General features: G+C 35.9%; 1 protein-coding gene across 5 annotated transcripts in view; it reads right to left on the reverse strand.

Moving 5' to 3' along the window:
- The window catches only part of zgc:153867 (uncharacterized protein LOC337226 homolog), a 9,941-nt gene extending 522 nt beyond the window's left edge, over positions 1-9,419 (reverse strand). Inside the window, exons 1-6 of one of the 5 annotated variants that reach the window (XM_051096409.1) lie at positions 9,070-9,419; positions 6,191-6,218; positions 3,793-3,936; positions 2,037-2,210; positions 1,812-1,889; positions 1,546-1,588 (exon numbers count right to left, since the gene is read on the reverse strand). In XM_051096409.1, the coding sequence (XP_050952366.1) occupies positions 1,560-1,588; positions 1,812-1,889; positions 2,037-2,210; positions 3,793-3,936; positions 6,191-6,218; positions 9,070-9,246 (630 nt within the window). In that variant the 5' untranslated portion in view covers positions 9,247-9,419 and the 3' untranslated portion in view covers positions 1,546-1,559. Of the gene's footprint in view, positions 1-1,545; positions 1,589-1,811; positions 1,890-2,036; positions 2,211-3,792; positions 3,937-6,190; positions 6,219-6,413; positions 6,442-6,931; positions 7,054-9,069 lie in introns of those variants that run through there. The other 4 variants (XM_051096411.1, XM_051096407.1, XM_051096412.1 and 1 more) reach the window with 4 other exon arrangements.
- Between the last annotated feature and the right edge of the window lie 5,964 nt (positions 9,420-15,383).

A 15,383-nucleotide genomic window follows, 5' to 3' on the forward strand; every position in this document is an offset into this window, starting at 1 on the left:
GTGATCAAAGCTAAATTTTCAGCATCATTACTCCAGTGTTTAGTGTCATATGATCCTTTAGAAATCATTCCAATATGCCGATTTGCTGTTTAAGAAACATTATTATAATCATCATTATTTAAAACTGGTAAAACCGTACTTTTTCAGGATTCTTTGATGAATAAAAGGATCCAATGATCAGCATTTATCTGAAATAAAAAGCTTTTGTAACATTATACACGATACCATTCAAAAGCTTGGATTTTTTGAATAAAATTTTTTTTGGGGAAAAAAAAAAAAAAAAAAAAAATTAAGAAATTAATATTTTTATTTAGTAAAGATGCTTCAAACTGATCAAAAGTGATGATAAAAATATTTATAATATTACAAAAGATTTCTCTTTCAGATAAACTGTTCTTTTCAACTTTCTAGTTATTAAAGACACCTGAAAAAAAAAAAAATCAGTTGTTTATAATACAATTGTTTTTGAGCAGCAAATCAGCATATTACAATGACTTCTGATGGATCATGTTTTGAAATAATAGGAATTACATTTTAAAATATATGCAAATAGAAAGCAGTTATTTTAAATGGTAAAAATATTTCAAAATTTTACCGTTTTTTTGCTATACTTAGATCAAATAAATGCAGGCTTGGTGAGCAGATAAGATTTCTTAAAAAAAAAAAAAAAAAAAAAAAAAAAAAAACACGACTTACTGTTCAAAAACTTTTGACTGGTAGTGTATAACTTCAACCCTTCAAAAAAAAAAAAAAACACATTTGCATTTCATCTGCAACATCTGCTGTAGTTAGAAGCCGTTCCCCAGTTATACTCGTTCATACATAAGTGGTGAGAAACAGGGTGAGAGCAAGATGGCTAGCTCCAACTAAACCACAGCTCAAAGACTTAACCAGGTCTAGGATTCAAGAAAATGTTAAAGAAGCTCCTTCTGGTTTTCCTCTACAGGGCAAGAGTGGAAACTGTTTTATAGCACAGCTACAGTAATGAGAGATCGTAGAGTTGAGCTATGGATCAGCCTCCATCAAGAAAAGGGAGAGAAAGACCAGCAAAAACAGCCAAACCACTGCAATTTCATTGGTTAGTCAATAATAAAAGCAACCGCACTGCTCGGTGAGCACAAGGAGGGAGTGTGCCGATATCTAAAGGCAAATCTAAGACCGAATAAAATGCTTTTAAAAGCAGTACACCATGTTATGCTATGTCCTTTGACGTGCGCTCAAGTCTGAAGCAGTGCAGTCGCCCTTTGCCTCTGAGAGCCGTCGCAAGGACGGCCACATGCAGAGAGCATGCCGCAGCCAGGGGCCAAAGGAAAGGCTGCTGCAGAGATAGGGAAGAGTCCAACCATGTGTTAAAACCTTTAAACTACATCCAACCAGGCTCTCCAGCTCTAGACGTCACATGACGCACAGCTTCTTTTGGATAAAAAATGCAAAATGAAGAGGTGTAGACTATACGATCATGCACGTCTAAGAGCTGTAAAGACAAAGCCTGGATGGATTGTTGCTTCACGTGTTATAAATGTTGAGGGCAGGAGGTAGACGTACACCCGAGACATCTCTCAGCCAGACATGATGTGGCGAACGAAGGCTGTGGAAGATCAGTTACAGTTACGGCATGCTTTCAAGATCAGATTCTCGCTAAAACAGCTTGTATATATGGTTACAACATTTTTCCATTGTGGTGCATAAACAATACATTCATACATCCCAGCACAATGTTGTATTTCATATTAAAATGTGCTTTTATTAAGCTCGTTGACCTGAGTGCTTGCATCATGAACCGAAATGCATAACCAAACTCCGTTGTTTACCTTCGTAATTGATGCAACCGTTAGCATCTTCGTGTCCGGCTAGAAGCGTTTCTACCTCCTCTTCGGTCATCTTCTCTCCTGTAAAGAAAATAAACCCCATGTATAAATGTTTTGCAAATGGTCCACTATGCCATAATGTTCAATTCAACCATGTCTTCATTCAGTGGCCTAGATGTGGAGGAGTGGGCTATAAATAAATCTTCTCTGGAGACCAGGCCAGCTTACCCAGTGTGGTGAGAACATGGCGGAGCTCAGCACCCATGACTGTGCCGTTGCCTTCCTTGTCAAATACTCTAAGCCCCTCCACAAAGTCCTCAAACGTGCCCTGGTCTTTGTTCTTGGCAATGGCCTGGAGCATGGGCAGGAACTGTTCAAAGTCCAGCAGTTTATGGTTCATTTCTGTGGAACAAAGAAGTGTTTAATCAGACAAGATAGCATTTGTTTCCATATTATGCGGGAAGACAGAACTACTGTAATTATCATAGTTGATCAAAGTATTACAACCTGTACAAATACAGGGCTCAATGATAATGACGGGCTAGTGTGAAAGAGTGTTGGGTCAGTTGAGATAACATGCTTTTATGCATTTAAACAAACTTCACACCCTTTTCAGTGGTTCAGCCTTTCATCAAAACTTTAATTGATGGGCTGATAAAGTAATGTGGATTGTGATGTTTTTAAATCAACTGTGAACTCTTATTCTGACGGCACCCATTCACTGCAGAGGATTTGTTAGTGAGCAAGTGATGTAATGACCAATTTTTCCGAATCTGTTCTAATGAAGAAACAAACTCATCTTCAACGGGCTAATAGTTGAGTAAATATATTTCATTTTGAGCATACTATTCCTGTTATGGAACATTTTTGTTACAAATCCTGTTGGTGCAGTATGCTCATCAAGGCTGCATTTATATGATCAAAAATCCAGAAAAAAACCTAATATTGTGAAATATTTTTTAAATGTAAAATAACTCTGTTCTATGTGAATATATTTTAAAGTGTAATTTATTTTGGTGAATTTTCAGCATCATTACTCCAGTCTTTAGTGTCATATGATCCTTCAGAAATCATTTTAATATGCTGCTTTATTATCGATGTTGAAAACAGTTGCTGCTTAACTGCTTAGCTGCTTAATATTTTGTTGGAACCTTCGATAGTTTTTTCAGGATTCTATAATAAATACATGGTTAAAAAGAACAGCATTTATTTAAAATAGAAATCTTCTGTAACAATATACACTAGTATTTAAAAGTTTGTGTACATTTTTATTCTCTCTTTTTTTGAAAGGAATTAATACTTTTATTCACCAAGGATGTATTAAAGTAACAGCAGAGACATATTGTTAGAAAAGCTTTCTATTTTGAATAAATGCTGTTCTTTTTAACTTTTTATTCAAAGAATCCTGAAAAAAAGTATCATGTCCCAAAAAAAGCAAGCAGAACAGCGGTTTCTAACATTGATAATAAAAGTAATAAATAAGCATATTAAAATGATTTCTGAAGGATTGTGTGACACTGAAGACTGGAGTAAAGGCTGATGAAAATTCAGCTTTGCATCACAGGAATAAATTATATTTTAAAATATATTAAAATAGAAAAACATTATTTTAAACTGTAATAACATTTTCACAATATTTGTTTTTTTCTGTATTTTTTTTTTTAAATCAAGCAAATGCAGCCTTGATGAGCATAAGATAATTCTTAAAAAAAAAAAAAAAAAAAAAAAAAAAAAAAATTTAATCGTACTGATCCCAAACTTTTAAACAGAAGTGTATGTTGCTAAAAATACAATTTATATTTTTGTCATGAATCTGGAAAAATATTGGCAAGGCAAGTACAGATCTGCACAACCAGCTGAGCGGATACAAATTCGTACTGTTGAGGCCTGAAATTTTTTATTCTGTAAATACAAATATAGAAAAGATATGATACAAAGGCAATGGTTATACAGAACAGCCATTATCCATAGTGTCTTGTCCTACCTTCTGCCTTTGGGTTACCCAGGACTTTGAGCACCTCGGCATTGACGGGATTCTGGCCCAGTGCACGCATCACATCCCCACACTGACTGTAGGTGATCTTCCCATCTCCCGTCCGGTCAAACAGGAGGAAGGCTTCTTTAAATTCTGCAGAGATCATTAAAGAAATTTTTTAAACAAAATGCTGCGACAAAGGACAGAAAAAGACTAGGATGAAACGCATGCATGAAAAACAGAAACTGGAATGCAGGGATGACAAATAAGGATGATTGATTTTAGTCAGCATGAAAAATAGAACAAGATATATTATGCCTTTCATTGTAAAGATGTAATGATGGGCCAGTCTGAATTAATTTAAAGAGCCCAATGGATCAGCACAAAGAGAAATACTGCACCAGCCATCAATATTAATGCCACACCAGGCTATTTTCTGCGGTCTCTATTCAGGTTAGACGAGGCAAGCTAAATGACCACAGAAATCTTATCCATCCACCTTAAGTCATTATATACCTCAGTACTCAGAGACCTTTTGATCAAGTTAAAAAGCTAGTGAAATATTCAAACACACCAAATAGCTATTTAACCAGAACTTCAGGCAAACTTACTTACTGAGCTACATTATTATTTAGTACACACCATCTACAAATACTTAATTCTGAATGGTCAGCCTCATCAAGTAATTGTTTAGGCATATTAATTTGATCAAGAAAGTATTGAAAAATGGAAAGTATTATTTGAAATGTAATGAAAAGTATTGAAAGTATCGAAAAACTAAAGGTTATACAATACCAGTCAAAAGTTTTTGAACAGTAAGATTTTTAATGTTTTTTAATAAGACTTTTCTGCTCACCAAGCCTGCATTTATTTGATCCAAAGTACAGCAAAAACAGTAAGATGTTTTTTAATACCATTTAATACTTTTCTTTAAAATTACTTTTTAAAATAAACATTTTCTTTTTAAATAAATTTTAAAATGCAATTTATTACTGTGATTTCAAAGCTGAATTTTTAGCATCATTACTTCAGTCACATGATCCTTCAGAAATCATTCTAATATTCCAATTTGCTGCTAAAAAACAATTATTATTATTATTATTATTATTATTATTATTATCATCATTATGTTTAAACAGTTAAGTAGAATTTTTTTTTTTTAGGTTTTTTTAATGAATTTATCTAAAATAGGAATCTTTTGTAACATTAGAAATGTCTTTATCATCATGTTCATCAATATAAAGCATCCTTGCTAAATAAAGTATTAATTTCTACTAACTATATGATGCTGAAAATTTAGCTTTGATCACAGAAATAAATTACATTTTAAAATGTATTTAAATAGAAAGCAGTTATTTTAAATAGTAAACATTTTTCACAACTACCATTACTGCTTTTGCTGTATTTTGGATCAAATAAATGCAGAAGAGAATTCTTAAAAAATAAAAATAATTTTACTGTTCAAAAACTTTCAACTGGTAGTGTATATATGTAAAAAATTATGCATGTACGAGATATATATATATATATTAGACATTTAAACACAATTTTTAAAATGCATTTTGAAAATAATTCTATAGTGATTCTTCATGTTTACACACAACTTCCTAAAAGCACTCCAATGAAAATGTATATATATATATAACACATATAATAAAGTAAAAAGGCACTTTCATTTAGTTTAATTTTATTTGTTTAATTTATTCATCTCAAAACATAAGCCTAATCATCTATTATTGAGTGTTTAAACACTTAAACTGCATGTGGTTATAAATAAACTCTTATTTTGACTCCAAGCCAGAGTTCGTCAAAAGAACTGAATGTTATCCGTCAGGACAGGCCCTTTCCAAAAAAACTCCCATCTCCGTAATGCTTTTCCTACTCAGTGGAATGTGTCTGTTCCCTTGCATGCCTTAAATTGAGCCTTTCACCATATATGGTATGAGAGGAAAACGGGAGAGTGAGCAGTATTATGTCAACCTCTTTTGGTTAAACAAACAAGAGCAAAAACGAACCTAAACAGCCATTCACCAAAAAAGCTCATGCGACTGGTAGTAACACAAACTATAACTCACATTCAAGTTTCAAAGTTGATATTTACACGTTTAACACGTCAAAACTTTGCACTTTTTTTGTTAGCAGTGTTTCAACACTTCCTGACTCAGACACACCCTCAACAGATATGACTGGCCATGCTACAGCAGAAACACATTCGCTGATAGGCCTACACTTCAAAAATGCATTGTCTACTCTTCAAACAAACCAAATTATAATTCTTAATTTATGCACTTCAAATGGAGGAGGCAGGTGAGGTGCTATCAGACACCCAAACAGCAGCTTGTTGTCCTTAACACCATGCAAACTAAGTGAGATCAGAACCAAAAAGAAAAGTTTTCAATGCACTCACCGTGTATTTGCTCCAAGTTAAACTCAATCTAGAGGTGACATACAACAGTGGTAAAGGAAAACAATACAAAGGTAAGGAAAGAAAGCAGGAGGAATGCCAGGGCAGAGGAACATATGAGAAGAATAACACGGATGGGATGATGAAAGCAGGCTGTCTAGCAAGAAATGTGAGGAAATAATACATATACAAAGTAACATGCATCTGGACTAACGCACAAACTCACCAAGAATCTGGTCCTCGCTGAAGTCAGACTGTTTGAGACAGAGCGACATTCAATGAATATGAAATGATGCACAATAGCAAAGCTATGAATCAGATGGAGTTTCTAATAACAACACATCTGTGGCATGAAATCCGTCTGGGGATGTATTTTAGGCCGCATGAAAAAGTTAGATAAGTTTTCTATCCTTTGCTAAAACTGACCAGCTAATACTGTCTGCTAACTCACAGCCGTGCTACCGGGTGACAGACAGACTAAAACACAGTCGTTTAATGAACGTAAGTTAGCTAAAATACTTATAAATTCCTTAAGAAGAATTTCACGAACAATATACATAGGGTTTGGTCACTTCCTTGCGTACTAAAAGGCTTAAAACTCGGTTAGCTAGCATGAAATAGGCTAACGGCAGATTCTTAGCACTAACCGTGTATGTAGTTACCAAACCATACACTTAGTAATGTTTATATAGAAAAGTTCTACTAAAACCTATGTTTAAATAAAATAGTTATCGATATGCCTACCATATCTGCAGTGGCTTGTTTTCCGGGTGTGTGCGTCGCGGCGGGAGTGTGAGATGATTCAGTAGCGCTGCTGAGTTATGAAGGGTTGCGATATCCGATTCGTGAACGAATCATTTCTCGGAGTCGAATCTTTTCAAAGAACTAGCTGAACCGGCTCACTGATATGAATGAACGATTCGTCAAGTCAACAACTTATTGAACCGAGACTGTATTTATTGTATTTCGTGTCCGACTCACATCCGAAAAAACCACATATGAATTTATAGTAAGAGCATTTGGACATTATCGATTTATGGTATTTTAAAATAGGCTACTTTAAAATCTATAAGTGTACATGACGTTAGGTTGAATCATGGCTGCAACAAACTTAACCGGGACGCAAGAATATAAAACATTAATGTTTGATAAAATATTTATATTATTAATATTTAATAAAGTACAGAAAATACGTAAATAGTTATTTACCTAAAATGGCTTTATTGAAACGTTTCCCTAGAAATGGGACTTTTTAAAATATTATTATCATGCAATTGTGTGCATATTAGTACAAACATTTACATCTCACAACAGTTGAAAAATGAAAAAAGTTTATGCAGAAAAAAATAAAATAATAAGTGCATGTACATAGGTAAAGAAAAAATTCTATATATGCCAGGGGTTAAAATTAAAACATTTAGGCCTGGTTTCACAGACAGGGCTTAGACTAAACTCAATGTAACTCAGAGTTACATTTTAGTTTGGTACTAGGCTTAAGCCTTGTCTGTGAAACCGGGGGTTAATTAACTAAATTAAAGTAACATAGCTTTTTTTCTATCTAATATTGTGCAAAGCAGTACCATACTGATTAATTTCTTTTATAAAGTGTTCACAATTTGGCTTAGATTTAGCCTTTTTTTTTTTTTACATGAATATGATATTTTTCAAGTAAAATAATTAGTTGTGTAAGAAAAGTCACTGCATTTTTGGTATCTTGTACAAAAACAAATATGATGTCATACATTTCGATTTGTATTAATGTTCCAAACATCCTAAAAAATTAAACTAGAGTCGTCTATCCAACATAATCTTGAGTATACACACACACACACACAAAAAATCAACACAAAAATCACAAGAGGGTGAATTCTGTGTAATATTTTAAAAGATACCTCTCTTACTTTATTATTTATAAAAAACGTATTTGTTACTGAACATGCTTGCTTCAACACAGTACTAGAAATGGGACGTCAGGAACCGTGTTTTACGTCATGACGTAAAGAATCACTGATTCGTTAAAACGAACTGTTCGAAAGAACCGATTGGCGAGAATGAGTCGGACTTCCCTTCACTACTATGACGGGTGGAGTATTCTCATTACACACAAAGAGTGACATAAGTGCACAGAGACACTCCCAGCGCAGATCACTACAGCATAATGATTGACTGCACACATCTAGCAAAGCGTGTGTATTCAGTGCCGATGATTTGTAAATTTGTGAAGCCATGCTATTTAGCTTTTGTTTGTAAGGTTCAATTGTGTAGGCTACTTCGAAGCTGCATTCCTAAGAACATGTAGGTGTAGGCTTTATATTCATATAAGGATATCTATAAATCGTAGAAAATGTAGTCTATAGTGACCACTGTTCTTATTTTAGCTTCAGTGATTCATTCTCAATGGACTGCTCTGTTGGTTCAACCTAGATTTGAGATAAAGGTATATAACAAAGAAAAACATGAATTGTTTAGTACATTTAAGTATAACTGAAGGTGACAGTAATGCAGCCCAGGGACACTATAGTGTGGAGCAGCTACATCAGTGCCCCATTTCTCAATCCTGATATAGCTCCAGTATTCTCTTAAGATTTGAGGGCTGGGTTGACACAGTTTTCCGTGTGCTATGCTGAGGTAATCAGAAGCTGCATGAAAAAAAGATTACACTGATGTTTTATTAACAACTATCTAATTCAAATTCAGATCTGATGCCATACAGAAAATATGAACGTGTAATTCTTAAGTCCACATCAAGTTATTCATATGAAGGTTTTTGGCTTTCATCCACATTTTATTTCTGATACATTTTAGTGATGCATAGAAGAGCTGTTGCCATAGTAATGAAGAATAAGCAATTCTAAACACGGTGTTGCGGGACCATCACTTACCTCTAACGTGCTGGGGTCAAAGGGGGAATCAGAAGGGCGCAGCATCCGTGGTTTCAACTCAGGAGCTGGTTTTGGGGGTGAGGGTGTTGTGGTAGGGCAAGGAAATGGTGGTCCGTGCCTTGGTAACGTTCCCCCTGATGGAGACTTTTTAATTGACGGTTCTCGTTTGGGTGCCATCTCTAGACCTTGAAATGTGTCCTTCCTCCCTGTCCTTCTTTGCCAAAAATCGAGGAAAAAGCTCAGTCAGATGAATTGCATGTGTGTCCTCTGATAGCAGAAAAGAGAAAAGGATGAATAGGAGAAGCAGGCAGGTAGCAGGAATAATCTAGGATGAATTCATGCAGTGGATGTGCATGCAGGGAGAGTGGAAGAGAGTGTGCGTAGGAGTGCTGTCTCACCGAGTCTGTTTCACTCTCTCCGCTTGTATTTATATGTAGGTCAGAATCGTGTTCGTATGTGGGTGTCAGGGTGTTTGTGTCACTGAAAGATAGAAGTATCAGTATAAAGAACCTTATTTTACATTTGTGTGTATGTGTGTGTTTGTGGAAGAGCTAGATCTGCTACGTTTATTTATAGGTATTTCTATTTTTATTCTTCTCCTTTCATATCTGGAAAATACTTCTCTCACACTTCTTGGTAAATGCATCCTTCCTCAATGTTTCCTTGTGCTAATTCTGTTAAGTATTTTTATTATTATTAGTTCAATTTGTATTTTTTTCCTATAATATTTAGATTTTGCTCAGGTAATAACTGGATGATTAGACTATTAGTCTAATCTCATCAATAAAGTCCATGATTAATATTTACAGTTGAAGTCAAACGTTTACATACACCTTGCAGAATCTGCAAAATGTTAATTATTTTACTTAAATAAGAGCGATCATACAAAATGCATGCTATTTTATATTTAGTACTGACCTGAATAAGATATTTTACATTAAAGAAGTTTACATATAGTCTACAAAAGAAAATAATAGTTTAATTTATAAAAATGACCCCGTTCAAAAGTTTACATACACTTGATTCTTAATACTGTGTTGTTACCTGAATTAACTGCCGCCTTTGGTTTTTCAGCATTTTTGTGTATTTGAACCCTTTCCAACAATGACTGTATGATTTTGAGATCCATCTTTTCACACTGAGGACAGCTGAGGGACTCAAGAGTCAGATATGCAACTTTTACAGATATGCAACTTTTACAGGTACAAACACTCACTGTTGCTTCAGAAGGAACACGATGCATTAAGAGCCAGGGGTGTAAACTTTTGAACAGAATGAAGATGTGTACATTTTTCTTATTTTGCCTAAATAACATATTTTTTTCATTTAGTACTGCCCTTAAGCTACAAAGATGCTGGTTTCCCAACATACAAAATAGGTTAAATTTACCCTGATCTTCAAATTCAAGCAGTTCCTCTTAATGCGTTATTTTTCCTTCCAGAGCATCATAGTTGCATATGAGTCCCTCAGTTGTCCTCAGTGTGAAAAGATGGATCTCAAAATCATACAGTCATTGCTGGAAAGTGTTCAAATACACAAAAATGCTGAAAAACCAACACATTTGTGGGACCTGAAGGATTTTTTCTGAAGAACAGCAGGTAGTTTAACTGTTCAGGACAAACAAGGGACAAAACAGTATTAAGAATCAAGTGTATGTAAACTTTTGAACAGGGTAATTTTTATAAATTCAACTTATTTTCTCTTGTGGACTATATGTAAATGTCTTTTATTTGAAATATCTTATTCAGGTCAGTACTAAATGAAAAATAACATGCATGTTGACCCCACTTATTTTGATATAATAATTAACATTTTGCAGACTCAAGCTGACTTAAGCTGTAGAGGTGTCTAGTGTGTATGTATTTTATAGTGAGTATTTATGAAGTACATTATAAGGGTAAATGTAGGGGAAAAAGTATAATGACACCCGCTTCTAATAAACAAGTTAATCTTTAACAGTAATTCCAGTGAAAGCAAATCTAAATGCTATTCATAATACAAGCACTTTTTCAGTTTGTTGAACCATTCAATTGCAATGTTTTGGAGTGTCTAGGTCATGTGTTTACAATGAAATCACTAAAAGGCAAAAATTCCTTTTCTATGCATAGTCTTCCTATTAACCAATCAGCATAGGTTTAGGGCGTGACAACACAAAGGGCAAAGTAGCGCTTGACTATAAACACTAGATGTCAGTATTACCCCAAATATTACCCAAAATCTTAACGGAAGGAAATAAATTAGACTATTAAACTGCTATTATAAAACGTACTTTTTCCTACCTAATTAAGCCACACGTGAGTAAATAAAAATATTTTGTTTGTGAAAAATAATGCATAGACCGGTTTCATAGACTATTTTGGGTGGACCTCTATCAATGTTGAACTATTCAAATATTAGGAGTACTAATTTATGTGAGTTAATACTTTAAATATTATTTCTCCCATTAAATGTCATGCCTTTATTTCTGATGGCGCAACACCCTTTTAAGCAGTATTATTGAATCATACTTGTTATGATAAATAGGCTATTCATATTTTAAACGCACTAATAATACAGCATATGTACACTTTTTTTAAATGAAACTTGAAATATTTGTTTTATTGTCAACACATCTCTTCTACCGCGTCAAATACGTCCAGATAGATTTAGTGCACTTGATATTTTTACGGAACCCGTCGAGCAATCAATGCTCCCCGCCCTTTAATAGATTTTACGTACAATCCATCGCCCGCTCAATGGGCCTTGAAATCACCGTTTATGTGTTTTGAGCATCATAACAATGGTGACACAGGACCCCCACCGCGTGGCCAACGGCACACTGAATTAATTAATTAATGCACATTTTGGTTATTACAAATGCTCGTCAGACCTGTTTAATTCGCAGCAAAATGTCTATGAAGTATTTTAGTAACGAGTGGTGACCTCACGTGTTTTCTCAGTGAAGACGTAAGCGTCAACAAAGCGAGTCTGCCGAGTGAACATCAAGTCTTACAACCGACTAAAGAGATTAATTTTGGGCCTCACATTTCTCTTAATCTCTGTTCGTACAATAATCTAACCAACAAGCAATCCGGTATGTTAAAATGTCCTAAATCTGTTGCTTAGTTGTTTTTGTTGTTGTTGTTGTTTTTCCCATTGACTTACAGAAGTTTCTGTAGTATAGTCATTTTACCAACTTTAGGTGAAAGGTCTTCAGAACATCTGCTTGTTTTTTACACGAGTGCAGAATTGATCATTCTGGTGGCTGATTTTTCCAATTGGAAAAGTAAACTTTCTATTTTGCCTTCCGCTTTTCAGGCCTTTGATGAAAAGAAATTGAATTATGCTGAACTAGGCAAAGGGAATCAATTGTTCCTCAGAGGTTCCCCCAGAATGTGTAATAGAATTATAGCAACTGCCCCACCTAATGTCTCACAGAATCCCCGGACCATGCCAAATCATCAAACCACCTGATTTATTTTTAATGGCATTACACCCCTTACTCTGTAGTGTCATGGTAATATCTGTGGCTCCTCCAGCTGCCTCTATATCACATTAGCCAAGCTTAATATTGACTGTGTAGGGCTCGTGAAACAATAAGCCTAGAAGACAGGCAGCTTAGAGGCAGCCAGCCAATCGGAAAGCCCTGCAGTTGGCTGGAGGGGTGTTAACTAAAGCACTGAAGTTGCTTTTGCCCTGGAGGAGCAGTTCAATCAATGGGATGCTTAACGCCGGGGTACCCACACGGACCCGCCGCTTTCAGATCCAGGCATCCCTCAACAAGTCCGAGCTGACGAGAAACCATGAAACCTGATGCAACTTGATTCCTTTTATTTAGTCTCTCTGTCTTTCATGCAGCAAACAAACAATCACTTCTCGTCTCATTTAATCAGAAGCCGTAGTGTTTTCCAGCTGGCATCTGTTTTTATGCATCAAAAAGTCTGGATAAAATACTTCAAAAACCAATGCACTGGGCTGATTTAAATGTCATTGTCACCCATGCATATTGCATTTTCTCTTAAGGCTGTGGAGAACATAAGCTTTAGAGAACATAAAATATGACGTTTTATGCTAAACTAAATGTATTTGGATTTAAATTAATTCATAAAAATGAAATCAAACCACTTATCACCTTTGTGTGTCATATTGCTGTAAACCACAGTGGGAATCAGACTATTCCACTTGTGGGCTACATGCACCTGATCACACACAATCCGTGGCCCCCTGCCAGACACTCCGAAATCTTTTAATTTGTTGAAATGAAACCCTGCAAATCTGCTCGCTCATGTCATTAATTACAAAACGCCAGTTGCAGTTGGTTTTATGACACTTATGAATCTTCCAATGATTGTGTTTGTTGGAAAAGCTTGAAGAAGGAATGGGCAAAATCTGCCTATTGTGTTTGGGCATACTGATTATGGCCTTTGATTAGTGCATGGGTGCAATCTATTCAACTTCTCTCACTCCCTCCCATCCTCCCCTCCCTCTATCCTTCCCAGCTACAGCCCCTTGGGGTATGCCCACGTCCCAAAGGACAGCCAGCAAAGCAGATGGAACCCCCCTCCCCCTCTCCCTCGTCTCTCACAGCTCACCCCAACAGGGTTGGGGTTCAGGAAAAGGATGGACTGCGATTGGATGAGCACTTCATTTTATAAAATGTGGTTTTGAGAGGAATTCTCTGACCACCTTAATTGGAACTATAAGGGATTGTATCGGGCTCATTCAAATGGTTCAATTATCCTCCGCTGGCTCTAATAGCCAGTATGACCCTCAGAATTCCCCAACAGAATGGAATTTGCGCGTCTTCCAAGCAATCGCTAGAAAAATTGCAAGAGGTGTTGCGTGGACACTCTCCAGCCATCGTATCAATAGCAAAGCAGCCTAGAGAGGGGTTGCAGGTGGCATATTGTGCAAATGGGCAATTTTACGCTTCCAATTATGCAGTGGGCACTTGATATAATATGGGATTGATTTACACAAACTGGCAGACTGGCTTTTATTCCCCGATTCCCCCCACTCGCTCCTCATTGGCCGTGATTTCAGTGTGTTTAATGGAGAAAAGAAACGGTTTTAGTAATAATGCACTGATGAAGGGAGTAATGCTGAGGTTAAAAGTCTATAGCTATAAAACTCGGCCCCACTTCTCCCCAGTGTCCGAAAGCACGAGTTAGGCTGTTCTCCTGTCCCTCAGGATCCATCCCAGAGAACTCCTGTATTCAGCTCCAGTAAGCAGCAGATAAGGCCGGAGCTTTGGGATTACCTTTACAACATATCTCTTAAAACACAGACACACTCTTACTCTCCATTATTCTCATAGGGGAATACAATTCAGTTTTCAGAATCTATTCTGAACACGTACACACTTCAAAATAAGGGTTCCATTTTGGAATGGAAGAAGAACTTCCACTGAAGCTTTCAAATGCATAAAAAGTTCTTTATAGACAAGTCAAGTTAATACACTCTAAAAAAGGCTGGGTTCAGCCTGCTGGGTCATTTTAGTGGGTTGTTTTTAATATTTTTACCCAGGTGCTGGGTAGTTTTTCTGCACTCTAAAAAATGCTGGGTAATTTGTTAACCCAGCTTTTTGGGTCATTTTATTGCGTTGTTAAATATTGGGTTATTTTTCACCCAACCTCTGGGTTGAGCCTGTCTCCGTCGAAACAACTCGGCTGTTGAGTTACAGTCAGAGCATGGGCTTTTTGCTTCCTCTACAAGAGAGAGAGGTTCTCAGCGCCACTGATTTGGTGCACTTCTTCAGCAAAATAAAGGTTTGTATATGTTTTGTTTCATTTATGAAATCTTTACTGTGCTGTAACTTATTATTTTACACAATCCAACATATACGGTCGAGATGTCAGTCAGCTGCATTGGCAGCGGTTGTTTTGCATGATGGAAATGCCTTTTGCCTTGCATAACATAGACTGATTTTATTCGTTATAATACTGAATTTATGTTTTCTAATCTCAGTATGGATTGTTTATGGGCAGGTTATGGAGTCAGTCACAGCATCTTTCATCTACGAGTGAAACGTGAGGCGGCAGTCTGAGGTTTGTAGTTCTCCTGGCGAACAGCAGCCCACTACCCACTTAGATTTTGCAGACACGCCGGCACGAGAATTAGCAGTATTTCGGTTAAAAGTGATTACAGAGTACAGTTGAATACACTTAAATTAAAACAATACTTTTAAATGTTATACTTTTATTTAAAAAATGTTTGTTAAATGAGTTTAGATGTATGCAGTATTGTAAACCATGTTGTATTCAGCCAAATAAATTCTAATAAATTTTTTTCTTATATTTGTGTTCTTGCTCAATTTTAAGCCAGCAATAGAATCA

The sequence above is a fragment of the Labeo rohita genome, chromosome 23 (assembly GCF_022985175.1).
Source record: "Labeo rohita strain BAU-BD-2019 chromosome 23, IGBB_LRoh.1.0, whole genome shotgun sequence".
Classification (NCBI taxonomy): domain Eukaryota; kingdom Metazoa; phylum Chordata; class Actinopteri; order Cypriniformes; family Cyprinidae; genus Labeo; species Labeo rohita.